This window comes from Diplotaxodon limnothrissa, linkage group LG5 (genome assembly GCF_057381915.1).
Source record: "Diplotaxodon limnothrissa isolate DT_005_m linkage group LG5, D_limnothrissa_male_GT1.1, whole genome shotgun sequence".
Classification (NCBI taxonomy): domain Eukaryota; kingdom Metazoa; phylum Chordata; class Actinopteri; order Cichliformes; family Cichlidae; genus Diplotaxodon; species Diplotaxodon limnothrissa.
In genome coordinates, this window is record NC_140600.1 from 37,519,619 (window position 1) to 37,547,170 (window position 27,552).

General features: G+C 41.0%; 1 protein-coding gene across 2 annotated transcripts in view; it reads right to left on the reverse strand.

Annotated features, from left to right (window-relative positions):
* Positions 1-4,358: 4,358 nt before the first annotated feature.
* Positions 4,359-27,552, reverse strand: part of arhgap9 (Rho GTPase activating protein 9) — a 35,077-nt gene continuing 11,883 nt past the window's right edge. Inside the window, exons 4-20 of one of the 2 annotated variants that reach the window (XM_085354701.1) lie at positions 26,457-26,708; positions 24,631-24,720; positions 20,533-20,598; positions 18,479-18,622; positions 18,219-18,317; positions 17,264-17,325; positions 17,062-17,149; positions 16,256-16,351; positions 15,678-15,776; positions 13,355-13,460; positions 12,840-12,959; positions 12,282-12,380; positions 10,661-10,738; positions 10,313-10,366; positions 9,394-9,528; positions 6,414-6,519; positions 4,359-4,562 (exon numbers count right to left, since the gene is read on the reverse strand). In XM_085354701.1, coding sequence (XP_085210827.1) covers positions 4,376-4,562; positions 6,414-6,519; positions 9,394-9,528; positions 10,313-10,366; positions 10,661-10,738; positions 12,282-12,380; positions 12,840-12,959; positions 13,355-13,460; positions 15,678-15,776; positions 16,256-16,351; positions 17,062-17,149; positions 17,264-17,325; positions 18,219-18,317; positions 18,479-18,622; positions 20,533-20,598; positions 24,631-24,720; positions 26,457-26,708 — 1,881 coding nt within the window. In that variant the 3' untranslated portion in view covers positions 4,359-4,375. Of the gene's footprint in view, positions 4,563-6,413; positions 6,520-9,393; positions 9,529-10,312; positions 10,367-10,660; positions 10,739-12,281; positions 12,381-12,839; positions 12,960-13,354; positions 13,461-15,677; positions 15,777-16,255; positions 16,352-17,061; positions 17,150-17,263; positions 17,326-18,218; positions 18,318-18,478; positions 18,623-20,532; positions 20,599-24,630; positions 24,723-26,437; positions 26,709-27,552 lie in introns of both variants that reach the window. The other variant, XM_085354700.1, reaches the window with a different exon arrangement.

A 27,552-nucleotide genomic window follows, 5' to 3' on the forward strand; every position in this document is an offset into this window, starting at 1 on the left:
TCACACCAATGAGTGGCCTTAGAAGCTTAAAGGAAGCAGGATGGAAAGACATCTGGTCTTAATTTAATGTGGCATCAAGGCCAGAAGTTAAAGGCTACAAGCAGATTTGCCACGATGTCTAGTTAGCATATTTATTCTCAAGTGCAAATAACTTTCAGTTTCTACTATCCTTTTATTTGATGCAAATCTTTACCTCTGTTTTAAGAATTAGCAACAACTGCAACATGTTTTCAGCTGAGATGCACATGCAGTTAGTCCTTTGTCCCAAAGCCGGCGATTGCTTGAGTATGTATAGTACAGGTTATATTGTAGGGCTCTTGACATTTATGCTGTGAAATTATAAGGTTTCAGGTTAACTATGCTGTTCTGTGGCTTTAACTAATCACCAAGAGTAAGAAGGGGGAGGTAGTTATTTATTTTTTTAAAAAACCAAAAGCATCGGACTGCACCTTTAAAAGTGTATACCTTGCTTGAGGACAGTCATTTCTACATTTCTGCATGAGAGGTTAAAGGGGGCAAAGATGAAGTCAGCCTTTGGGGTTTTTCCCAAGAGCAAGCAAATACAATTTGCACTGTCGCACTGTACATGTAATAATTACAAAGAGTGGCTTGATTTCCTTCAGTGCTGAAATGTCGGGCATTTCTCGTAAATATTTTCATGTGCTTCAGCATGTTTTCACACCTTCTGAATAATAATAATGTGTCGCACTTTGTGGCTGTTTGTTGAGGTGTGGCAAGAGGGTCAAGACTCAGGACACATACATGAGCTTTTAACTTCCTCTTTCTGACTGCAGTGTAGTCAACGTGAAAAGTGCCTCAGATGTACTCTGACACTGTGAGTAATCCGACAAAGCCTTGCTACGATGAGATAAGACGGTGGTGCATGAGGTGTGACTAAGCTTGCAGCATTCATGCATACCTTGGGCCAAAGATGCTTTTTTTGGTCATAATACATTTGTGTGTGTGTGTGTGTGCATGTGTGTGTGTGTGCATATGTGGCACGCCAAGTGCCACCCCCCTCTTGTATAGTTCCTTACCTGATATTTTTGCTCCAAAAAGGTGAGCGAAAAAAAAAGTTTTACTTTCCCTCAGTGTCTGCACACTTTTTCATTATATCAAGTACTGTTTATTTTTTCCTAGCACTCATGCAATATTTGTATTATCTTTTATATATATATATTTTTTGCATGTTTGTGGATATTTGTAATAAAACTGTACAGACGTTTTTCAGCAGAACCTCTCATTTCCTTGATTTTTTGAATTAAACCTCACGATGTGGCCCCAAAATGGGCTGGTTTCTTTTTAGCAGTGTTGAAATCAGAAAGCACCTTAAAAGATTTTCTGGTCAACATCGCTATAAAAACGATCAAATGCCTCAACTTTTTGAATTTTCTGCTTAAGCACAAACATCTGCACAAGACCGTTTTGAAGCTCAGTTGTGGGGACCACTCAGTTTCCCATCACAGTAAACAGTTTCCATCAACACTCAAGATGTCGAGACTGTTTTGTTACACTGGCTTTTTTGTGGCTCTCTTTATTTGCATGATGATTCATCAGAGGTGCCTGCTTTGCGCTTGTGAACCTGTGTGTGTGGCTGGGGCAAACAGAGGTTGAGCAGTTCTGCTGATATTTGATACACTAAGCTTTAGGTTAACGGTAGTTTGGGTAAACAGTCAGCTAACCGTAACAATAACGAACCCTGCCAAGTGACGTGGGTTAGATACTTTTGGGTGCCATGCATCAGCGGCCTTCAGTAAACTGTTGCACTGCAGCACTGGCTGGCCCTGCTCTTTGACTTAGAGCAAAGTTGATACAAATTTTTACATTATAGTTTTTAAGAGGGCTATAACACCTCGGTTATGCAGCATCACTTGCGGGAAGGCCCAGTCATGGGTAACAGGTTGTCAGATTGAGTGCTGAGCATTTTTAAGTTTCAATTCCCAGTAACAGCTGAGTGACACACCGAACAGAGCTACAGATGTATTCCACTGGTGGGTGGATCTAACAATAAGATCAAGACATCTGTGTAAGCCATTATCTTCCTAAACTAGCATCTTTTCTTCCAACAGTAAGCTGAACCTAAAATTTACAAGAGTGAGAATGAAGATAAAACTGAAAGAAGAGAATTCAAACCTGAGCCTTAGCTCCACACTTCATTTCAGTCCGTTTAGAGACGCGCTGATTAGTGGATTCAGAAGGTTCCAGCTAATTCAAATGTTGATTGTGAAAAATAAATGATTTTTGATCAATGCAGAGAAGCACAAATCAATTCTAATTAATAAATGCCACACAGAATGCCAGCAGGAAAAAAATCAATCAGAAAAAAAAAAAAAGAGTTGCGTGTGCGAAAAAATGCAGTTAAAAAATGCATTGGTAAACTAATTTCTCCACGAGCCTGCAGCACATCTGCTGTCTTGTCTGCATCCTGACACAAAAGCACAAGCTGTGTTTTGCTTTACTTTAAATATATATCATGCAATAAATAAGTCAAAGCAAGAACAAAGTAAGGATGATGTAATAGAGTCTGACTTTTGATGCCAACAAATTGCTGATTAGGAGCGAGGTCTGTTTGTTTCTGTCTCTGTCTGATTAGAGTTTTAGGGGCTGATTAGCACCATCGCACCAAAGCGAAATAAAACACATCACAGAGCTTGGTCTTGGTCAGACGGCGCTTTAATGCCATCTGGTTTCTACCAACAGAAATTTCTCTTCAGTTTCAGGATTAGGAGAGCATTCAAAAAACACATAGCGAGATATCGTTACGAAATATAGGCTGGATCACGTGCTTCCACGTGTTTACATTATCTCGGTGTCATAAATGGAAACATTCGGTATGATTTTGAAAGTTTGGATGAAGAAATAAAACAAAGAAATTAAAATAAACAAATGAAAAGCCAGCAGTGCTGACTGATGGCCATATTGTAAATGTAAATGCAGTAAATGCACACAAGCCACATGCTTTGTCTACGGTGAAAAGTTGATCAAATTTAAGCAGCAAACTGGAAGCGCACCATAGACTCCCTGATCAATCATCCGCACATAATCTTAGCCCCTCCCAATGTGCTCACATGACTTGAAATAATACAAACATAAAAATGAATAAATACATCCAATAAAACAGAGCAGAGCCCCCTCCACCACCACCCCCACAGCAGTGCCTCTTTTCTGCTCTTTTTTGTCTTTTGCCAAACCCACAGTCAATATAAAATTACCCAGGCCACAGAGTGAGCGAGTGAGAGGGTTTGGGGGGAAAATCCACATTTTTAAAACATATGCATTTCCAGTTCCTCTTTTGTTCTGTTATTAAAAGCAGCATTTGCACCAATCACAGGGGATGCCTCCGCCCGCCGAGTCTCCGAGGCCCGCATAGCTCCACACGCTTCTACTATCTCTCACGCGAACCCATCGCTCAAACAACAAACAACCTGACAGGACACATCCTGAGCAAATATCATAATGCGGCTCAAATCAGTTTGTTCACATATTTTTATTGCAGGAGGAGTAAACAGTCAGATCCAACACTCTTCATTTCAAAGCAAAAGTATCAGTTTGAATTTAGCTAATTGTAATATTTAGGTTGAACACTGTATGCAAAGTGCTACTAGATGAGAAAGACAGTATTTCACATATTTACAACAATATATTTAACTTAACATTAGGAATTTGCACTATTAAAAATAGAAGACAGATTCAAATTAGTAAAATAAGGGTTGCTCTGACACTACAAAGTACTATTTGGTAAAAAGGAACATTTTCTGCCTTGTTGGCACATTCATCCTGCCACTGAATTCATGCTTTTACTTTTTTTTTCCTTCAAATAAACCCTGCAAAAATGGTGGAGATGTGGGCACCTGTGCACGTCTATCCAGGCAGGATCTGTCCATCCTTGTTTGAAGAGGTGCTGGTGCATGTGTTTTCACAGTGAGATGGTTTCGCCAAGTTTTGTTTCAGTGCTAGCTTAAGACACATTCCTCCTCCCAATCCTCGATTATTACCGACTGAAACACGCTAGCAGGACAGGCTGGAGAAGATTTATCGCTTTTACGGCTTTTTATTTATCTGGATCAAGTCTGAAACATCAAGGAAAAGTGACAAGGAGGCGTCTGTTCCAGCAGTGAAGTTCACCGGGGCTGGGCTCCACATCTGCAGTCAAAGGCACAAGTACTGGAGCTAAAATTGGCTTGTTTTACTATTATTGTTTTAGCATGGCTTTATATGGACGCCAGATGTCATGATTAGCAGCTTTCTGTCCTGGTTCTTTTTAACCCGTAATTATCTTTTGATGTGAAATCCATTTTACACCATATGAGTCAACAGGCAGGGAAGACAAATGCTCCAAAACTTGTGCTTTTGTCTGATGTCAAGGAGCAAAAGATCAAGAGAGGCCTCTCGTTCCGAAGATGTGGTCAAATTCGGTGAGGATGAGCTCCACTGCCTGATTTTGGTAAACCATGTTCACTGCCATGTTGCCGTTATCCCGCTCTGGGCGCATCAGCGTCGGCCCGAACACAATGCCGATGTTCTGGGTGGTCATTCTGTTCGTTTCAGATTGCTCCAACACTCTGCGGGAAACGAGAGAGTGGACAGCGCAGGTTAATAACTCCTTAAATATTAAATTTTGCCGACAAAAAGGATTTGGAATCGCTTCGGCTTCTGAATTTTTAGAGACACGTGCTCAGTGATTCTAGGGATGTCATCCATTCCCACCACATTAGCTCAGACTGAAATATCCCAGCAACTAGTGGATGGACTTTACTGACTTTGGTGATCCCTGACATTTCCTTAAAACCAGCACGAGGTTGACATTTGTGGTTTTGAGTGAAAGGTCTCAACCGCTGTTGGATGGAGTAGCACTGAAGTAGCTACACATGGCACAGCTCAGGATGGGCGTGAAACATTTTGGCTGGAGTCATGATCAGATTAAAGTTTAACTAATCATCAAGTGTTATCCTGCTAAATCCCTAAACTGAGAAAGTGGACGCGGCTATAGCAGCGTTAGCACTGCTCTTGTGCTCGTGTTGGCATACATCCATTAGCATTTACTTTCACAGAGTTGCAAGCACAACTGCAGACTCGTGTCAAGTTATAGAGCAAGCATAGAGACCACAACTAACCTTCCCCTAAAGGTTCATGTTTGTGGTCACGATGTGACATCTTTATAATTTTTACTTAACTCAGGAAGTCAGCTACAAGAATCAACTTGTATATCCATCTGTCACATCTTGCTTTTGCATCTATTTTCACGTACATGCATCTGGGTTTTATAACGTGGATCTGTGCACAAAAGTGTTCTAAATCCGCTGCTTGCATCCACCTATGCTAGCGTATGTGTGTGTTACAGTGTGTGTGTGTGATTAGGGGGGAACTAAGGAATGGTTAAAGCCACAGCATGAGGCATTCTTCTAAAAATGCCATTCCCACCAAGCCACAGAAGCAGCCAGCAATTGCTCAAAACTTCCACATTAAAAAGAGAGGAGGAAAAAAGGGAGAGAGGAGAGGGAAGAGGGAAAAAAAGAAGCGAGCAAGGAAGAGGGAGAAGAGAGAGAACGAGAGAGAGGTTCCAGTGGTGGCGGCGGTGGTGTTGGTATGCCTTCCAGCAGACGAACCACAAGGCTCCCATGGGACCTTCGAGGCAAGTAGGAGAGCGAGGGGGGGGGAGGGAAGAGCGAGCAGGAAGAGGGAGAACAAGGAGAAAGGGATCAAAAGAGGAGGACATAAGGAGGAAGAGGAAAGGGAGAGTGAAAAGAGAGAAAAGAGGGACAAAGAGGAAGTCAGGAAAGGTGGGTAGCGTGCCAGGAAAAGAGGAGGCGAGGGACCTGATTAAGGAGCGAGATAATAAATGAGAAACAGAGAAAGGAATGACAGCGGAGAGAAAATGAGAGAAAGACACAGAGTTGACAAATTCATGGGGCCCACCACACCCTGGCACAAATATCGTCCTCAGAACACGAACACTCACCCCTGGAGTGGAAGGAAAAACCATAGGCGGTAAAAAACACACATTTTATGTACTGTAAAAGGAACTGGCTCGCAGAACATTGTACACCATTCATCTTCCTCCAGCCTTTTCATCTTCACAGGGACCCAAAGTTAACAACAGTGTGATCCCGGTTCAGCGCTGGCATACTTTGAGAGCTGTGGCCAAAGAATCCCCGACAGAAATTTCGGAGACCAACGAGGGAAGTGCCCCCTCTTGTGGTCAGGTTTTAAAAGAAAAGGAAGATATTTTCCTTTCCTACCAGGGCATCTGGTTCATTCATTTGTCCCTAAATGCCTCGAGGAAATACCCAACATTATGAACTCTACCCATTTAAGGGCACTGGAACCATTACAGGCAATAAAAACAGGCACAGACTAAAGAAAAAAACACGAAGACATCAGTAGAATAAACACTAGACGTGGGTTATTCTCACCGTTTGAGGTGGCGGCACATGAACTGTAGCGTGTCGTGGTTTGGAGGAGGCATGTTGAGCACCAGACACTTCAAGCGATCGATTTTGTCCATATAGTCTGACATTTCTGCAACACAGAGCAAGATATGCATCAGATCAGGCCAAGTGTCATCATGCATTTTATTAGCATTTTTAGACACATCCCCCAACTGATATCATATTACGAGCATCCGCTATCTAATCGGATACACTTTATCTGCAGATCAATCCATGTGCCCACAGTCTACAAAAAGTGTCCAATGCATCGATGACAAAATGCATTTTTAAAATATTTTCCTGATCTTTAATATGCTAATGTTCTACTAAGAGGAATTACTGTAAGATGCCAGATTGTCTGCCTGCCTGTCTTTAAGCATAAGTAGAAGATAATGAGATAAAGTGCCATATCATGTAAGCGCAGGAAATCTGAACATAAGTAAAGGAAACGCAACTCTCACTGTCAGCAAATTCTCACAAATATAACAAATAAAGTGAAACTAATAATAAGTGTTTGCTGGAGTCGATGCAAAAAACTATTTAAGAGTCATTCTGACACATCACTGGCCTTTTTTAATTGAATATTTGTGGCTTTTTAAGATTCACATTTTAAGGAGGGAAAAAAATGTAGTGCATGTGAAAGTAAATTGTAAAATTGTTGATCGTTTTACGGCGTCTGTGACAAGTTTCCAGTTCAACTCAAACAGAGCTTCACAAAAATGCCTTTCAACACAGCTGTGTGAGAAAGTTTGAGGACGTAAAATGTAAAGATTTTTATTTATTTACACATACAGTGGGGCAAAAAAGTATTTAGTCAGCCACCGATTGTGCAAGTTCCCCCACCTAAAATGATGACAGAGGTCAGTAATTTGCACCAGAGGTACACTTCAACTGTGAGAGACAGAATGTGAAAAAACAATCCATGAATCCACATGGTAGGATTTGTAAAGAATTTATTCGTAAATCAGGGTGGAAAATAAGTATTTGGTCAATAACAAAAATACAACTCAATACTTTGTAACATAACCTTTGTTGGCAATAACAGAGGTCAAACGTTTACTATAGGTCTTTACCAGGTTTGCACACACAGTAGCTGGTATTTTGGCCCATTCCTCCATGCAGATCTTCTCGAGAGCAGTGATGTTTTGGGGCTGTCGCCGAGCAACACGGACTTTCAACTCCCGCCACAGATTTTCTATGGGGTTGAGGTCTGGAGACTGGCTAGGCCACTCCAGGACTTTCAAATGCTTCTTACGGAGCCACTCCTTTGTTGCCCGGGCGGTGTGTTTTGGATCATTGTCATGTTGGAAGACCCAGCCTCGTTTCATCTTCAAAGTTCTCACTGATGGAAGGAGGTTTTGGCTCAAAATCTCACGATACATGGCCCCATTCATTCTGTCCTTAACACGGATCAGTCGTCCTGTCCCCTTGGCAGAAAAACAGCCCCATAGCATGATGTTTCCACCCCCATGCTTCACAGTAGGTATGGTGTTCTTGGGATGCAACTCAGTATTCTTCTTCCTCCAAACACGACGAGTTGAGTTTATACCAAAAAGTTCTACTTTGGTTTCATCTGACCACATGACATTCTCCCAATCCTCTGCTGTATCATCCATGTGCTCTCTGGCAAACTTCAGACGGGCCTGGACATGCACTGGCTTCAGCAGCGGAACAGTTCTGGCACTGCGGGATTTGATTCCCTGCCGTTGTAGTGTGTTACTGATGGTGACCTTTGTTACTTTGGTCCCAGCTCTCTGCAGGTCATTCACCAGGTCCCCCCGTGTGGTTCTGGGATCTTTGCTCACCGTTCTCATGATCATTTTGACCCCACGGGATGAGATCTTGCGTGGAGCCCCAGATCGAGGGAGATTATCAGTGGTCTTGTATGTCTTCCATTTTCTGATGATTGCTCCCACAGTTGATTTTTTCACACCAAGCTGCTTGCCTATTGTAGATTCACTCTTCCCAGTCTGGTGCAGGTCTACAATACTTTTCCTGGTGTCCTTCGAAAGCTCTTTGGTCTTGGCCATGGCGGAGTTTGGAGTCTGGCTGTTTGAGGCTGTGGACAGGTGTCTTTTATACAGATGATGAGTTCAAACAGGTGCCATTCATACAGGTAACGAGTGGGGGACAGAAAAGCTTCTTACAGAAGACGTTACAGGTCTGTGAGAGCCAGAGATTTTCCTTGTTTGAGGTGACCAAATACTTATTTTCCACCCTGATTTACGAATAAATTCTTTACAAATCCTACCATGTGGATTCATGGATTTTTTTTTCACATTCTGTCTCTCACAGTTGAAGTGTACCTCTGGTGCAAATTACTGACCTCTGTCATCATTTTAAGTGGGGGAACTTGCACAATCGGTGGCTGACTAAATACTTTTTTGCCCCACTGTATGTGTGTGTTTACGCAAATGCTGCATCAGTATAACGATATAACATTTTCTAAACATGGAAAGGGAGTCGAGTGAAGTGTGAAAACAAAGTGAAAACGATTTAAGATTCTAACCAAGCCTACGCTGGTTTTGACTCAGTAAGACCACAGTCGTGTTGTGTGTATTCAAAATACTACAACAGAGGAAAATAATATGTGAAATTAAAAAGTGGGCGTCCTGGTGGTCTAGACGTTTAAGAAGCTGACTGTGCAGCTGCATCGCCTGGACCATTATTACCAAGTAAAAGGCACGAAATGACAAATATCTTCCTGAGCCTAAATATATCTCACCTCAAACACGAAGCACATTAAAAATTGACTTCATGCGCACGAGGCAAAAGGTTATGAGAATCTATTTGAGTTATTTTCAAGATGGGGGTGGGCGATTCATTTTCCCAACGGAAACAGGGACTGTGGTGGAGGGCAGTCCCAGTTTTCCGGTCGTGTGGGAAAATTAACTTCACACTCCTAATCTAGAATATTTATACAGATTACAAAATAAACAGTCCGGGGCTGAAACTGGTTACTCACTGACTGTCTCCACAATGTCGGTGAAGAAGCCGTACGGCACGAGGGGCTCGGGAAGCTCGCGAAAGAAGAGTTTCAAAGCTCCCGTGATGACATGTATGTCCTCCCACTCGCTCTCGTCCAAATTCAACTTCTCCTCTGAGACAGAGAGGGAGAGGAGGAGGATGAGGAGAGATTCAGCCAGACGGGGTCAGGGGAAGTGAAGGAAAGGTGAGAGGGATACGACATACAGAGACAAAGAGTTTAAATTTAGAGTCACAATTGTCACAGGATTGGCTGACATAAGCAAAGTGTAAATTCACTTCAGCACTGAGGCGTAACATGAAGGCTTGTAGCTGCAGGAGGGAGATAGAGATGCTCTGTAAAAGTAACAAGCACAAACACACTGGCGCACAAGTACACACACACTTTAAAGGATAAAGCACACTTGTTTTTTAGACACAAGCCAGACTAATGCTTCTCATGTTGGATTATAAGAGGCACTGAAACGAATTTGAGGCTGATATTGATATACGGCAGTCAACAAATCTCTATTTTCTTATGATGTGAAACATCAGAGATGTTGCTGGGGGAGTAGAGCGCTTCACGAGCAGCTGATTCTCTGTTTCAGCCACTTGGTGGCAGCCACGGACTGTGTGAGAAGCCGCTGTACAACCTGCTGCACATTATTACATCAGAAAACTTGAAGCACAAAAGCCTAAGGGACACACATACATTAAGCAAATGGTAACACACACATCCACACAAAAAAGAGAAAAGTTTGCTGCCCGTCTGCGCCTCGGCTCGGCGCTTCAGTCTGTGGGTGAGTATTTTTGGGAGGTTCTGACTGAGGTGTTCACATTATGCAACACGTAATGCACAAAAACCAAGCAGGCTGAGTAAGATGTGAAAACGGCGGTTTGCCTTGTCTGCCCGAATGTACCTTGTACCAACTCCGCTGGGAACATGTAACGGCCATCGGTAGTCACCGCTCGCTCTGCAAAAACCAACAGTTACTCAGGCAGCTTTTCCCCGTGTCTGTTATCATAAGGATGTCGTGTAGTGTGGGACAGTGACTGATTTCAAACATTATGTTACGCACTCTGAAACAAAACATCATGAGATAAATTTAGTCTTGATTTTAAGCGACTGAAACAGATCATTTCTGCTAAAAAGGAAAAAAAAAAAAACAGGCCAACTTTGATCCTCTCCTAAATTTCTTCATATTTCCCCCCCTGTTATTACAGAACAGTTATCGTCAGTAGTTTCCCACCCTCCCCTGCATCCTTACCGTGGTTCACCAGAAAGCGCAGTTTCTGTATCACAGCCAGGTTTCCTGATACTCTGTAGATGCCGTCGGTCTCCAGACCTGCAACACACCAAACAAAGCATGCTAGACAAGGGGATCTCCACCGCTGCCTTAGATAATCAAAGTCAAAATGAAAGTATCACATGACCATGTTTTTTAAGATTCATGAGTGATAGAGATTGTGTCTTCAGTTGTGAGCCGGTCTGAGCTCACTTCATTGTTTTGCTGTTCTTGGCAGCCAAATCTTCTGCAAATCAATAATTCAGTATGCAGAGGTTATGCAGTTTGTTATGTTGCGTAAGTGGAGACGTAAGTAGAGCAGTTTTCAAAACCTTAAAAAAAAAGTCTGATCATGTGCTCATGCAAAAGCATAATCATGGATATGACCAGGCCTATGAATACATTTAAACTTCCTCTTCGCGTTTCACACCATGCTGCTCGATGAAGCAGTTACAAAGGAGTACTAATGCTCTAAGTTTCAGCTTTCCTCACACTGCTTTCAGTATTAGAAGCTGTAAAACAAGCCTGACATTTTAATCTTTCGGACATATTGATTATAAGTATCCTGCGCTGACGCTGCTATTGAGCATTTTTCTTTCTGTAAAACCATCACGTGAAATGGTTAACTGTAGCGTGACCTTTAAATAAGGCACACCGCTTCACAGTCACTCGCTAACACTTAATGTTTCATGTTGCTGGAACTGACTTCACTCAGTCACATGAAATCTAAATCTGCAGCTGGTTACTGGCTAAAGCTGGCCTGGTGAACGGGATACATTTCTAAGTTAGAAAAATATTTTTGTTATCCAGCAACTTATTTATTCAGATTAAACTATAATCCAAAACCACACATTGCTTTACAATCTGTTTTAAATATGAAGAATCAGTTAATTATGTAACCACTTAAAATAATCATCAACTGGTCCAAGCTTCTCAGATGTGAATAAATTGCTCATTATAATATCTTAGTCATCTCTGACATTCAAATGAATTCATACAGGCTTTGAAAAGTTGGTAAGATGAAGAAAAAGGTGGGTATTTTTCATCCTGCTTTAACTAGTAGTATGGCAACCTGTATACCTAACACTTGGGAAAAGATCAGATGCTCTTAATTTCATTATTATATATGATATGTGCAGAAATTATCAGTAAAGTTTGGCTTACTTTGTCCTAAAGTTTGTTCCATACCCTTAAACATAGTTAAAAGTCTTGATCTGAAAGTATTGCTCCCAAGACATCTTTATTTATTCATCACAAACTGGTTTTTAAAGCCCTAAAACGCACACATTTTCTCCCGTGTCTTAAATATTTATCGCTGCATTGTTTCTTAACAGCCTCTAAACAACTCAATTTTCTCTCATTTAGACCTTTTTCAGGCTGCCAAGCTGTCAAGATCTCTTCTGCGAATCTGAACATTTCGTGTCTGCTTTCTGTCGGGCAATCAGTTACTTTGTGTTTGGTGAGTTCTGCCAAAGAACTGTGAGGACCGTGAGCTCAGAGTTGCTGTCAAACTGCGCTCAAAACAGGGCTGAGGGTGATTTCTCATGTGTTCACTTTGAGTTGGGAATCAAATTAGCAGGAGGTGTGTTTGCAGCAACTGTACCTCTCCTTTCCACAGCTTCAGTACAAAGTCTGACGAAGCGAGGGACGGTGCTTCTCTCCCTCTCACAGAGCATCTCCAGACTGCATCCAAACACCTGATCTGAGGGCCGATGACAGGTGGACACAAACATGCTTTTTATGTCTGTTTAGACGTGTTTCTCAGATGATTGCATGCACTTTTTTTTTTTCAACCAAGACATGATGTAAGAGCTCCAAGTTAATTTACTGATAAGTTTTCTGTTCACTCTGGGAGAAAACCTTCATGTTTGACTCCGTTCCCACCAGAAAAGTTAACTCAGACTGGATGATGCAATGCAACTCATGCCCTGTGCTGTATACTTGTATACTATCGTTGGACTATAAATAAATGCTGAGACTTCCTGGCTGCCTATCTCTGATGGAATTCAGTTAAAAGGCAACAGTTTCTGCTGTAAGAGCACAGCCGTGTAATATTAATAACTAAGCCAAAGAGAACATGTACTTTGTGATTCACCCTGTATACTGCTGAATAAAGGATACTTGCATTTAAATGGTCTGCGACTTCAAAAAGAAATCTCACCTTTAATGAGCCCTTTCTCCTGCAGGGCCTGTAGAGGAGGTCTCTTTAGGATCAGCTTCTTCAGCCGCGTCTTCACTCTTTTCCTCTCTGTGTTTTCCAGGTTGGACGTCGAGCGAGGGACTGCAGAAGGAGGGAAGCGGGAGGAGGAGGAAGGGAAAGAGAAGGAAGAGGAGGAGGTCAGTGTGGGGCATTCGGCTGTGGGGCAGGAAAGCAGATGAGAGGGGATGGTGGTGAGAATGAAAAGCGGGAGGGCGGGCCGACGGCGGAGGTGGGAGAGGACGGACGAGGGGATTATCTGCCAGGGAGGATGGGTGAAAATGTAAGTGGGCTGGATAGAGGAGAGGATGGAAGACAGGATGGAGGGATGCAAGAAGCCTGTGTGGAAGTTTAGAAAAAACAGTGATGATGATGATGATGGAGAGAAAGGATGTGATTAAAGTGGAGTGGGGGGCAGGGAGGGCTTTTAGATGGTGGCATCAGGGAAAGAAGCGAGGCATCAGGTGAGGATGGCTTACGAGATGGTCGCCTGTCGTCCTCGTCACCGCTTTGGTCCAGCATCTCCACGCTGCCCGCCCTCCTCAGAGAGTACAGAAGGACGTTGTCTAACGGATTCTCACGGTCCTGAAAAGCAGCCAGAGGGAGCAGTGTGTTAATGACATTACAGAGATGCACGTGCAATGTTCCCTCTAAGCTGGGCGCAGGCGCAATTGCGCACTGCTGGCACGGTCTCTGCGCACAGAAAAAAAATCTAACCTGAATTGAAATTAAAATTAAAATTTCAACAATTCTGTTTTGCAGTGTGAGTCAGTCAGTGACTGGCTGCTCCCGTATGGGATTAGAATGATGCCACCTTATCCCATAGTCCAGCCAATGATGCGATTCACATTCGTATATACGCAGCTAATCAACGTCGTTGACAGGCTATGACAGCGTCCTTATGTGCGACACCGGTGTTTTAGCTGGCAAAGCGGCGTGGCTGATGTGGAGTGAAGCCACGTTAATGACAACGTGTACAACCATTGGAGATGTGAGCAGGACAGACGGAACAACTGACGGGAAAAGTGTGGACTTTATACCAGTTTTTAAATTGTGTTGATCGGCCACGTAAAACCAGAGTTATAATAAAAATATATGAAATGCTTGGTTTTCTTCCTGAATACTGTCGTTGTTTATATTTACTGCGGGAAGAAACGGTAAAAACTGCGTTTTATAAGGAAAGCGCTCTCCACCTGTGAGCAAAGACGAAACCAAAACACCCCCACCCTTTCCTACTGGTGGAAAAATGTACCATGTCGACCAATCAAAAAATGATATGGCAACATAGCATTTAGTTTTTTAGGAAGGGGGAAGTTTTAGAAGTGACGGCGGTGTTTTGAGATGTGAGAGATTTGTGACGTTTTACGCACATATTGTGTAGTTAGTGTGAGTGTAGTCAATAGTTTTGTTGTGTGTCAGAACAATGAGGCGACTGCTGAATGTTACAGGTGTTACAGCAGTGATACATCTGCTGCTGTCAGGCCTGCAGGTATCAGGCTGTTGTTCTCCTTTATCTCATAGTGGACAAATTATTTTTTGGAGCGGCACAAATAATTTGTGTGGCATCAGATTTGATGCAGAACAGCTGATTGTTCTGTAAATAGTTTGAAATGTTTATTTAAAAAACCGCACTTGGCTGCATTTTTAGGTAAACAGCTGCAAAAAACTTTGTTGTTTGCAAAACTCAGTAACTTTTTTTGAAGAAGTAACTGTATAATTAATTGCCCAACATTCATTATTATATACTGTATTTTGCAGACAGAGAGTTACAGGATTCTCTCCCAGACCACAGACTCATAATACAAGTCAGCGCTTTATAAAAATAAAATAAAATAAAATAAAATAAAAGAAGAAAGTTGTGTTTTCAAAATTGGAGTTCAAGTGATTTTTACTTCCAATAGTGTTAACATGCTACACAGGTCATGAACAAGATTGCTTTTTAATTTTCATTGTAAGTGGGCTAAAGCAGTTAATTAAAAGTAGTCTAACATAAATGTAAATGCTGTAATTTGATTACTTTAATAAACCATGTAACTTGGATGGATTCGATGCTGGCGTGACCACAGTGCACACGTCTGCTGTTGCTCACAGTGGTCCAAGGGACCACTTGGAGTTTGTGTGTTCGCTCAGACACATGAAAACATTGCACATAGGTGTATTAGCCCACTTAAGTAGGTTTTAGAAAGCTCACGGAAAAATATTTACGCACCGACAAATATAGAACAGATGATTTTACTAAACGCAGAATGGAAAGTCAGTCATTGTTCAAAGGAAACAACTATGTTAGCACACATGAATCATTAAAAAAAAAACATTTTTTGCAGAACTTCCCGCAGTGAAGCTTTTCTACAAGACAAAGATTATTTTTAAGTGCTTTACGTAAGTCATAAAAGACCAACATTTAGAAATGGAACAGAAGTATTTAACCTCTTCAGGCATGACTTCTTTCTTGGGATACATTTTCAGTTTCTCCTATTTAAAAGTTTAAAAACTAACCATCATCTTTGAACAACAGGGTTTTTTTCCTTTAAAAACCTTGATGTCCTCATATGAGACAGAGGGTTTATTAAACAGCATAACACAAAACAACACCATTGTTTAATAAAGTAAAAAACACAGGAGGTTATTTAAAATCTTTTACAGAGTTTTACAGGTAAAATTTTCCAAATGCATGAGCAAAGTGAGCAACAGCATGCATATTGTAGCTAAAGGCAAATGACAGACATACTGACAGTAATATTTAAACCCACAGGGTTGTGTTGTCCAGCTGTGTGTGTCTGTGAGTGAATGTGTGTTTCTCACCAGCCTGTCGATGACATTCTGGATGGTGCTGTACCACTCTCTGATCAGCGAGTCCGACTCTGACTGCAGAAGAAACTCGTTGCCTGTCACAGTCCTCAACTAACAAAACAAAACAAAACATTTGACCCATGTTAACTCCAGACGCACTGTCCCACTCTCCACTGGCTTTCCCACTCATCTGTGTGAATCCACTTTAACAAAAGTTGACATGTAAGTTAATTATTTGGACGTGTTGTAGTAGCTTGACCGTAATGTTATAATTAGCTCATCAGTTTATCAGATTTCTCTTTAAAAATATTTTTACTGCTTCCTCTTCGTCAGAATGGGTCACCGAGCTGGCGAAAGAAAGCTTCCCATTCTCGCTTCCCTCACTGCTGACAGAATAGCCCCAGTGTATATTCCCAGTGTATCAGCGCAAAGGAACATTTTGCTAAGGAAACCGACGTGTTTCGTTTCCAGGATCACAGAAATAAAAAAATTCTTGAGAAAGATTTTAAGAGGATGAAACCACGGGTCTGTCAAAGTTTCTTGCAGGTTTTGCAATCTTTATTTCACTTTTTGGGGGTTTTGTTTCTTACCTTGAAGACGTTCTTCTTGCTGGACAGCTCGTTGGCCCAGTGCAGTTTTGCTCCTCTTAAATCCACACTGCTCTCAGGACGACTGTTTCCCGGTTTCTGCGTATAAGAAACACATTTTTCTTTTACTCTCATGACTCAGTTGCCTGACTTGACCACTTTTTGTTTCTAAAAATTGGATTTTGTTGTGCAGCCTGTATTGCCCAACCTTCACATATAACACCTGTAACTGGTCTGCATGACCTCTTTAACTTTAACAGCACAGTGAACAAAAATATTAAAAACTGCTCTTTAACACAGGAGGCTACAACTACCAATGACTGTTAGAAAGAGCAGGCTTTTACAAGAATGGGATGAACATAAGAAAAACCAAAACATGATGGCAACTGTGGAGGCTTAAAAATCCTGGCATCTAAAGAAAACAGAAAAAATATTCATAAGTGTTGGATAACTGGGAAAAATCAATAGTAGGAGTGCTCCTGGTGTTCCCTAAACCACCGGTGCTTGTAGAAAGGAATAATGGTAAAAAGAACGAATGAATCACCAAACAATGCCATGAACAAATCCACATCCAGGCACTCAAGCCAGGTTTAGACAAGCAATAAAAGGCCTTCTTTTTGGTGGGCTAGGGACATAAAAAAAAATATACCAAGGCATCAAAAAATTTGGCCTCTATAATATCTTGTTCATCTAGTTATACAAGCTTTTTAACCCCCAGGAATACAACATATGCGTTCTTATGAAACAATAACTAATAATAGTATTCATTTTCTAAAATACTTAATTAAAGAGTCTGTCTGTGCTCTTACCCAACTAGAAGGTGTCTGTGATTTGGGGTCCTTGAAGAAAACCAAACTGTTCCCCACTAACACCACCCAGGAAGGGCTCCAATTTTTCCTGCAACCCAACAAGAATGCATGTACTCATAAGCTGGGATTCACTTAGCAAAATCATACTTGCTGAATTAATCAAAAAAAATGATTTTTTCATCTTCTCTAAGAGCCGCCTCACCTCAGTTTTCGGCCACCTTCTGCAATTTTTGTCTTGTTCAGCAGGCCCGCTTTCTCCAGCTCCTAGAAACACATTAAAAGGGTTTAAAAGCACATTAACATCTGCAGTATTCAGAGATATTTACAGTGTCACGTTGGCAGCATTGCTCAGAAAAAGCAGGAGTGGAGTAAATAAAAAAAAGAGCACAAAGAAGTGTGTGAGGGCAAGTTGAATTTTAACATTACAGCACCACAGCAGGATTTTCCTCTGTGTAATATTACAGCATCCTTTGCAAACGCATTAAACTTGGCTGTTGCATCATTCAAGAAATAGGAGGAGGGGAAATGCTTTAAAATCTCCCACTGCGGTATGGCCCCGTTTAAGGTAAAAGAACAAATTTACTGGTATTGATGAACTTACGGCTCATAAGTGTTGAATATGGTATGCGTATAAAAGCAGTGATGACCTACAAACCTAAACTACTTCTGCAAATGAACTGTGGTAGAAAAAAAATAATACTCAAAAATTAGAATTGCTCTGTTTTATGAGAAAAATGTTAGTAAACCAAGAGAACACCTGCAAATAAGAGCACATGCACCTGATGTGTACAGGGTGCAACCCACCCCTCACACTATGATGGCTGGGATAACCTCCAGCTACCTCACATGCAGTAAAAGAAAAGGTTGATTGTCATTAAGGCAAACAAAGGAATGCGTTATGGAGAACCACTTTTTAAAAAATCAACCTGTTATTATTAGAAAATAAGCATTGCAGTTTTACACTTTAGGAAGAATTATTTGGCTGACAGCGCTGGATTTCTTAGAGCCTCGTTGTCCTGTGAAAGCCAAAACTTCAGCGCTTGCTGCGCTGAGAGAAGCAACTAGTAGCACGTTCTCCAAGTCCTTAAAAAATATAAATATATATATGGAAATATGCTTTCACTTCAGCTTTAAATTAACAGGTGGAGTTTTCTCACCGGTGTGCAGCCATCACTGTCCGGCGAGCTCGCAGGAGACGGAGGCTCCACAACGATGTTGGTCACATTGCGGGAGTAATCTCTGCACTGCTGGACCAGCTGAAAAACAGGAAGCAGTGGTCATCTGCTCAGCTGTCCGTTTGTGTATGTGCATATGTTTTGTGCGATAACTATTTGTTGACGGGTATCTCCGTTTCCTCTTTCTCTCTGTCAAAACACTTTATGAGCTTGTGTGGAGCGTGTGCTCGGGAGGCAAATACCTTGTTGTCGGGCAGGATCATGGACTGGGAGTGGTTGAGTTGCTGCTTGACATCATGCAGGGGTGCAGAATCATCGCACTGGGTTCTGGTGTCACTAAATGCCATCGTGCTCAGGGTGTCAGAGGAGGCGGCACGCTGCATGCTCTTCAAGGTCAAATGTTCAGGAGAGTTGTGAAAGGGTGGAACATACAACCAAAGGAAAGAGCAATTTGCTGAACTATTATTTTATTTTTTTCACATCTGTAAATGGTGTACTTAAAGCCTCTGAGAGCTGATATACTTGTGTAGTTCTGAATAACTGAATGTGCAACCACAGTACAACAGTACAAAGGCCCTGAAGGGCTTTTCAAAGGTCAACTATGACTCTTTATTAATGCTTAGTAGTTTAAATAAAACAGAAAAACATCAGCCACACAAAGCCTGGAGTCGCAATCAGTCAGCCTGCTTCATCACACTTCTGATCTTCACTGTTCATAGGTGCTATGATAAAGATATCTCTTTATTGGGTCTTCACCTTTAAAGTTTAACCATACTGACACTGAAAGTAGTAATTCAAGTCAGCTGCAGTGGGCTTGTTTTATGGGGGGCTTTTTCGCTTTTATTTGAAGCACAGTGAAGAACAGACAGAAATGCAGGGAGAGAAACAAAGAGTTTGGACAGACATGCAGCAACGGGTGTCAGGTTAGGGTCACACGGCTGCATTTAACCCATTCAACCTGTGAGCTGGGCTGGCACCCACAGTGGCCTTGTTGACAAATATATTTTGTCAAGATAACGATTCTGATCTTTGCACTTTTCTCTGACAGAGATGCATAAAAGTCTATAAAAAGATGTAAAATAGATATTTTATTGCCATCATTTGTCCATTTGCATATCCTTCACCTCACTCTGCAGCAGCAAATTATACGGATGTATCCCAGCATCAGCTCTCTGAGAGGTTTAGCCTTTGACTCTCAGTTCTCTCTGTTGTGTTAGGTTGAGGTCAGAATTTAATTGTATATAGTTTAATCAACTGAGGAAGAACAACGTAGCAGTAGCTCTACTTGCACAACAGTGTCACATACACATTTCTATATTTACACAGCACTCCAACACAATGAGCATCCACACTGAACTTTTTACACAGATGGGGACAAATGAGTTTGCCAGAGACACAATGAGGCACAATACGTGCCTCTGCACTTAACAGACAAACTGCTGAGGCTTACAATCCCTTGTGTGTACAAAAACAACGGATGCACAAATTCACACTACTTTAACTTTTCATGCAGCAAAAGCCACAATTGAGTTTACTTCCCAATCCATGTAACCTAGTTCCAACAATCAGACTAAATATCCCTCCTAATGTTTGCCATCTCCTCATGTGGAGGATTAGCACTAAGAGCCAAATCTGCTTTGCTAAGAGTAGGCCTTTAAAAGGGCTTTAAACCAAGTGCACCCACACCCCACTGTGATGCAACATGTTGCAGTAAGACCTGCTTGGGTAACAGCTTTTCTTTTTACACCAAGAATTGCTATTTCACCACCTTAATATGCATAAATGCTGATCTCTGAGAATCTAAAGAGCATAGCTGGCAATAACTTTAATATATTCTACAGTTATACAGCTCAGATGCACTTTTTGCAAATCTAATGACTTGAGTTCATTGATTTTCATGAGGAAAACACCCTCCACCAAAAGCCCTTAAAACGCTGACAAAATGCTCAGGAATATGTTAACAGTCGGGCCTGCAAAGGAAAAGCACAAGGCAAGGAAGGGCTGTCATCTAAAGGTTTCTTCTAAAGACGAAGAGTCAGGCCAAGCAGATGCTGTATGCACGCAAACCATGAAGCAGGATTTTATCTCACAAAGTGACAAAGTCGAGATGGGAGACAAAGTCACCAAAAGTTCTATGATGTCCCATTTTGTTAACCAAATGCATCCTGTTGTGCAGGGAGAGTATGTAAAGCAAGTAAAGGGCGCTTTAGTCTTTGACTTGTTTTATAATGTGAAAGTCAAGGTGAAATGCATTAGATACCCTCTGGTGAGCGCAGCAGGTAGAGAGAAGTTTTACCTGTTTCATCTGCCAGCCATTGTCAGCATTCCTCTGGTGGCTCCCAAAGAGGAAATCAGGTGACAGCTAACGAGAAACACAAGGAGAGAAAGGAGCGAGATAGAGGGAGGCAAGAAGACAAAGGCGGATTAGTATAGTTACCATATGTATACATATATATTTAATTTCAAATAAAATAACAGCCCATTTTATTTTCTGCAGAGAATGATCAAATTAAGAATCAATAACAAAAATGTAAAAACTGAGAAAACTGTACTTGTCACTATTGAAGAGAGGCAACCAGCAGTTTGGGCAAATATCACACCCATGTTAAAAAACAGGATACCGATACGATCGTTCAGTTAACTGTACAAATGAACCCAGGGCAACACTCATCTAACCGCACTCAAACTATTTTCCTCTGCCCTGCTCACATCCTGCCAGATAAAACACATAAATGCTTTTTTACTATCGCTGCTCAGACGTATTTACAGGCACACGTGTCCCTGTTCATTTTACGTTAATAAGAGGCAGATATTACTCAGTAAGAGTTACACGTTAATCGTGTAGCACTCATTTAACTCAGACACAAAGGCTCCTAGATACTGAACGGGGTTCACACCGACCCAAAAAAACACAGTCAAATGTGCTTTTTGTGAGTATAACAAAATCAGAACCATCACCTCTCATTAGGATAATATGAGTAAGTGATATCGCCACAATCGACAATTGGGTAACTTCACATGAGCTGCCAAAGCTCCAACAGTAGAATGTAGAACACACAGAAAAGTAACTCACAGCGTAGGTGCTCATTCTGACTGGATGACTGTATCCAGCTGTACCGTCCGGGCCAGCTCGTGTTTCTGTGTCTTATCTGTCGAGTTAAAGCTCTCAGCGTTCTGTCCTTTCATACCGTGACGCTCTTTCGCCTGAGTGTAAAAATGTGAAAACCATTCATCTGTCCCTTGTGCCTCAGCTCATGACTACTTCCCCATTCTAGAGGGAAGCTAGCTTTATCAGGCGATACAGACAGCCTCGTTTATAACAGCTCAGACAGGAAGGTGTGTTCTCAGCTCAATATTCATACCAGGACTTTGCTAACTTTGACACAAATACAGCTGCCCAACAGTTTTTGTTTGCAAGATCAGAGTGTGGCTTTTTCAGCAAGAAGCAACAACCATGTGTAACAACTCTCCATTATATATGAAAAAGTACAAAGAGTAAAAAAGTTCACAGTTCTGTGGTTTCTTGCTAGTTCTGCATATTTGGACTTATAGCTTTATAGTATGAGTCTGACAGTTGTTTAAACATTTTACAAATTAATAAGAAATTAAAAACAGTAAGTGGAACTGTTGAAAGTGATACGTGATGTGCCTCAAGCCAAACAGACACAGTATGCAACACTATAATTACAAAAAACAGTTTCTCGCATCACGACTCATGGCATTACAAACGCAACCAGAAGCAAACAAACGAACACTGAGACGTAGCTGGACATCCACCACCCTAAATGTTTAATTAATGTTCAATAATGTTCAGTAATCTGTACTACATTTACAAGACCACATCTGACATCTGTGACATGACAGATAGTGCTGTTGAGGAGATGTTTGAGGTCTGCCTTCTGAAAACTTTGGTAACTGCTAGTTTTTATCAATAGTAATTCATCACATTTCATAAAATGTTTTGTGCAACCTGCGAAGACACAGCAAAAGAGTGTATCTGCAAAATGAAGCAGTGAAACGACCATCATCACCCTGAAACATCACCCTGGGATTTTCAAAATTCCCAGGGTGATGTCATCAAATTAACTATTTCATCTGACTCAGAGAATTCACATGAAACAACGCAGAAGCAAATCCCTACAAGCAAGACTCAGAAAATCGTCATGTGTATAATTATCTTCATCATTTACAGATTTTTGTCAAGGTAGTTAGAAAGTACTAGGGGAAAAAAAGAAAAAATACACGTAATGCTTCTGTCTTTAACAGATGAGCTGTGTTAAAAAGGCTTTTAAAAATTAAAAGACTAGACTTTTAGAATGATCTGGGCCAACAAATAATATGGGCCACTTGGCTTTTAACACCTGGGTCATAAACCTGTGCGGCATGCAGTATGCATTGACACGTGTCACGGGTGCAGTTCCTGTTGGGTTGTATATGTACCCCAGAATAAAATGTGACACATATAGGTCAACAGTATGCATCTCAAACTGACTTGAAGGGGGGGGGGGGGGGGGGGGGGGGGGATCACTGCTTTGATCATGTGGGTATTTTTTTGATGAGCAACATTAAATTTGAAACACTGACGCAACAGTGAGGCAACGCAACCTTTAGATGCAAAATGCTTATCTCTAATAATCTGCATCAGGCTGCTTGCCTTGCTTCACCACGTAGATGTCGTCACAGATCCAGGGAACATGTCAATTTCAGACACTGACATCTGTTGCCTAAACTGAAAAAAAACCCTTTGCTATAGACAACAAAGTTACTTCCTCATTTGAACAGTATAAATCCTCCTTGTGTGTAACATGAAGATGAAATGAATGATGCCCTGAAAGTTTTTACTCTGACGACATCTGTGAGTTCAGGAGGTGGTTTAAGGCAGATGGTAAGTTTCACTGAGTGGTTTAAATTTAGTCCTGTTTTGTAATGTTTTGGGTTGAAAACGCTTTTCTGTCTGTCTCCGTGCGGCCCTAATAGCATGTGCTCATTTGCGGCACATCAAGAGGCGTTAGCTTGTCATTGCCTTCAGAGTTGAGCCCAATGAAACACATCATTTGAGAGAAAGGGTGTGAGAGGGCATGTAATAAATAGTTAGACAGCTAACTAGATAGCCAGATATCTAGATAGACGGACAGATTTGGTCAGTAACAATGAAACAACAAGAAAGATATAATCTCCTTTTTATGACCTTGGGGGCTGCCTATGGCTGCATGTCTGCCTGCTTTAATCTGGAGCACGATGCTGATCTTGTGCATTCTGGTTGACGCATAATATATCCATGTGAGAGAGGTGAGAGCGGTGTGTATGATATACAATCCACATTCTCCGTGATTCTGCTTTTAAAAAACTAAAATTAATAAAATAATACATGATTTAAATTTGGCTGACTGTCCCTGGATAGATGTCTCACTGTGCACCTCACATTCCAGCTCTCCCTCTATTTTTGGATTTCTTCCTGGAAGTTGCTCATTTGCGATGCTCAGTGGATCACATCCACAGTATTAAAACAGCAAAGCTTTAAGTTGGATTTCCTTTTTGAAGTTTGAGACCCACTTTCTGGTCAGTAGGGCAGACCGTGGTTCCATCCATTTTCATCCACTCAAACAATTCAGATTTGCAGGGTTGCTGGAGCCTGTCCCTGCTGACACAGGCCGAGAGGCAGGGTACGTGCTGGACAGGCCACTGGTCGATTGCACATATACACCTGCATGTTTAAATAAGGGCATGCAAATTCCAAAGTTGAGGTCCATGGTCAAATCCAAAATGTACATGTGCAACTGATGAGAAATTGATTTCCAGGAAGCTTTCTAAAAATAGCAGGAGCCGAGTAACTGGGAACAAGCCGGAGATGTGCAAAACATGAAGGCATAATTGGCTAAACTTAAATCAACCCCTTCTGCTACCATAACAGGCTGTACTCCTGTCAGCTAAGAACAAGAAACTAAAACTGAGTTTGTGTAAACTCAACAATTTACATGAGCTCAGCAAATCTGGACAGTAGAGAATTGGAAAAGATTGCCTGGTGTGATGAGGCTTAATTTCTGTTGTGATATTCAGATAGTAAGGTCAGAATGTAGTATAAATATCAGCAGTGACTCATCCAGCCTTGGATCAATGATTCAGACTGGTGTCGGTGGTTGTGTAACGGGGTGGGGAATATTTTCTTAGCACACTTTTAACCCTGAAGTACCAACTGAGCACCGTTTATTGTTGTTGACCATGCCCAATGATTTATTTATTTTCTTCATTGCTCAGCATCTCAACTCACAAACCTACTCTAGGATTACAAGCAGCATCAAAGTTGTGTCACTATAAATTAAGCTAATAGGTTTTAAATGAAATGGCTTCAATATACTTGGATGTTACTGCCTCCCCAGAAGGACAGTATACTTACCCTGTGCGTTGTTCCATTTCCTGCTGCAGTAAGGGATAGTGACAGATGGCTGGTGTCCCTGGGTAACGTCTGAGGTTGTCCTGGACCGGCCTACCAAAGGGGCAAAAAAGTATATGATATGAAACAGGAAGGGCCTTTCTTAAACTACCTATTATGAATATTAGAAGATTGGCCTCCGATGTTATTATAAATACCCATTCACAGTTTTAAATAATGATAATAAAATGTAATAAAGTTGGGACCTTTTGTCAGACTGCTCTCTACGGCAAGTAGCAAATGGTATTTTCTAATTTTTATTTATTTATTTATTTATCTTTTGCTATATTTTGAAAAATAAACGTGCTGAGGATAAGATTTCACAACTGAAACTACTTAATGTAAAAATTAAACTGACAGCAAATGCTGTTTCATGCAAAGTGAAATGCTTGACTGGTTAAAGGGAAAAAACAAAGGACATTTCCAGGAAATAAGCCAATAAACAGCTGAGCAAATAATCCTCATAAACATTCTTTTTAATTTACTGCACAAAGTGAACAAACAAAAAGGTGTGTGGACTTTGTTACATTTAGACAGAGTCAGGTTCACAGTGTCATTTGGCTTCTTCTTGTTTTCTCGTGTACATTATTCCAAGCTAACCAGTTAGTTGCTGCGGCTTAATATTAAACGTGCAATTCCTCATTTCACTTTCAGAAAAAACTGCATAGTTCTGGAAAGCGTTTCTGGCACAGTTTCAGTATGAAACACACGTTTACCTGTGGAGACTCTGCATGTACTAAACAGTTTTTCACTTATAGTATTTCTACAAGAAGAGACAAGTAAACATGAATGTAACCAAAATTTTCTGCAGAGCTTGTCATGTTGAAGTTAAAGAAGTTAAAGGCAGAGTTCAACAGCACAAAGAGAGCTGCTTATTTAGTTGATTAAAGTCCAAAAACTAAAATCTGAAACAGAGGCAAGAAGACCCCAAAATGTTACAAAATCAAGGTAAATCAGGAATCAGAGAATTAACGAGAAGGAAAAAGAAACAGGTGAGTCTGATCGAGGATAATGAGACGGGAAGTAAAACGAAAAGCAAATCACAAGACATAAGTTGTGCTTTCCAAGAAGTACGTTTTATTTTGGTGACAAAATAAAACAGGAAGTAGCTGAACACTTATTTGAGACACTAAGGGCTTTGTACTGTATACCCACGCAACGTGCGTATCATAAATGAATGTAGATGAGTGATGTGTTACCAGCAGGGAAACAACCAATGGTGGGCATGCTGGGGTCATGCCACAGGGAAACACTAGCAAACAAGCAATGGAACTCACAGAATCCTAACCAAGGTACTGAGCAAGAAAATCAAATGTAACAATAAACCTATGAACCTATGTAAAATTATAATTAAAAAAAAAGAAACGAAAAACCCTCAAAATACCCAGCACAATGCCACTGCTTCTGTATGGGGAAAAGGACTTCTGGAAAGTTTTTGGATCACAAGAAAACACCAGATAATTTTAAGTTCAATGTGACCCTTTGCCAACGAGAGAACATGCATAGTATCGATCTCTCCTGCTGTGGATGTGTGATCGCCGTGTCTTCAATGCTCTGTCTACGTAAAAAGAAAAAATGACAACCAAGCCTTTTTTTAATGAAAAGGTCCCTTTTAGTGCTGATACAGTCAAACCATTTGAGCATATAAATGAGCATTCTCTTTCATTTGTACACCCTGACCCTCTTCTATGGTCTCTCTTATGAGAAGACACTTTCATTAAACTCTGGAAACTGGATTAAGGGAGGAAGAGTGAACACTGAAGGATTTCCTGTTGAGATGGATATTTTACCTGGTTGGTATATTGACCACGGGCCCGGCGAGGAGGTTTCCAGGACCTTTCTTTGGTAATGCTGTTGACATAGTACCATCTGCCTGTGGTCGCGTCACAGTACTGCTCCCATAGGCCCAAGATCTGAAGAGGCTGCTCACCTGGAGCGGGGCTAGGTGGCTCTGGCTGTGACTGACGCTTCTCTGTCTGCTTTTCAGTATAAAGTGGAGAGTCCTGCCAGGACAGCTGGGAGAGATAAGACTCTGTTGGAACCTTTTATGTATAAATAATAACAAGGGAAAGGAGAAAAGATAAGAGGGAAGGAAGTAGAGAAAGAGAGCCAAAGTGAAAAGTGTATAAGAAGGAAAAATGTGAAATTTAAATGTAAAAGTTGCTCAGGAAGGAATAAATATTGCATTATGAAGGAACTTGAGGAACTCTGCCTCAAACCAAAACACAACCTTCACAGACATATTGTGTACAGTAGTTGAGTTTATCTGGCAGGAGGATCATATACAAGTACCACATCGCACAGGATGCTTTATGTAAGACAGAAACTGCCAAAATCTGCTAATGAAATTAAAGATTAATATGCAAAGATTTAAAATGCAAATTAATAAAAACATGAACTAAATAAATTAATCAAACGGAAAATAAAATAGTAAGAAAAAAATAGAATGTAATGTAAACGGTTCCTATGTAGCACTTTTCTACCCTGAGCACTCAAAGTACTTTATACAACTTGCCTCATTCACCCATTCATACAATCACTGTTTACTCTTGTTTTTCTACACAAGTCTTTACCATTTAACATTAATTCCATACATTAAAGGTAAAATGGTAAATTCTCAGGTTTTACATATCGTGGCAAAAAATATTCAAAAATTTTCTAAATACAACCTCAGATGTAATACAAAACCTGACATATTAGAGTGGGATTATTCTTTTAACAAAAGCTAAACTAAAATGCAGAAGTAGTGTGCACACCCTTCCCATTTTCATAGGAATTAAGAGGATAAGTCGCAGATAGGTGGTGCTAATCAGACACACTTGATTAAGTGGTCATCGGCAAGAAGGTCTGGAGCATTCTGGTGAGTGTTAAAACAATGCTACAATC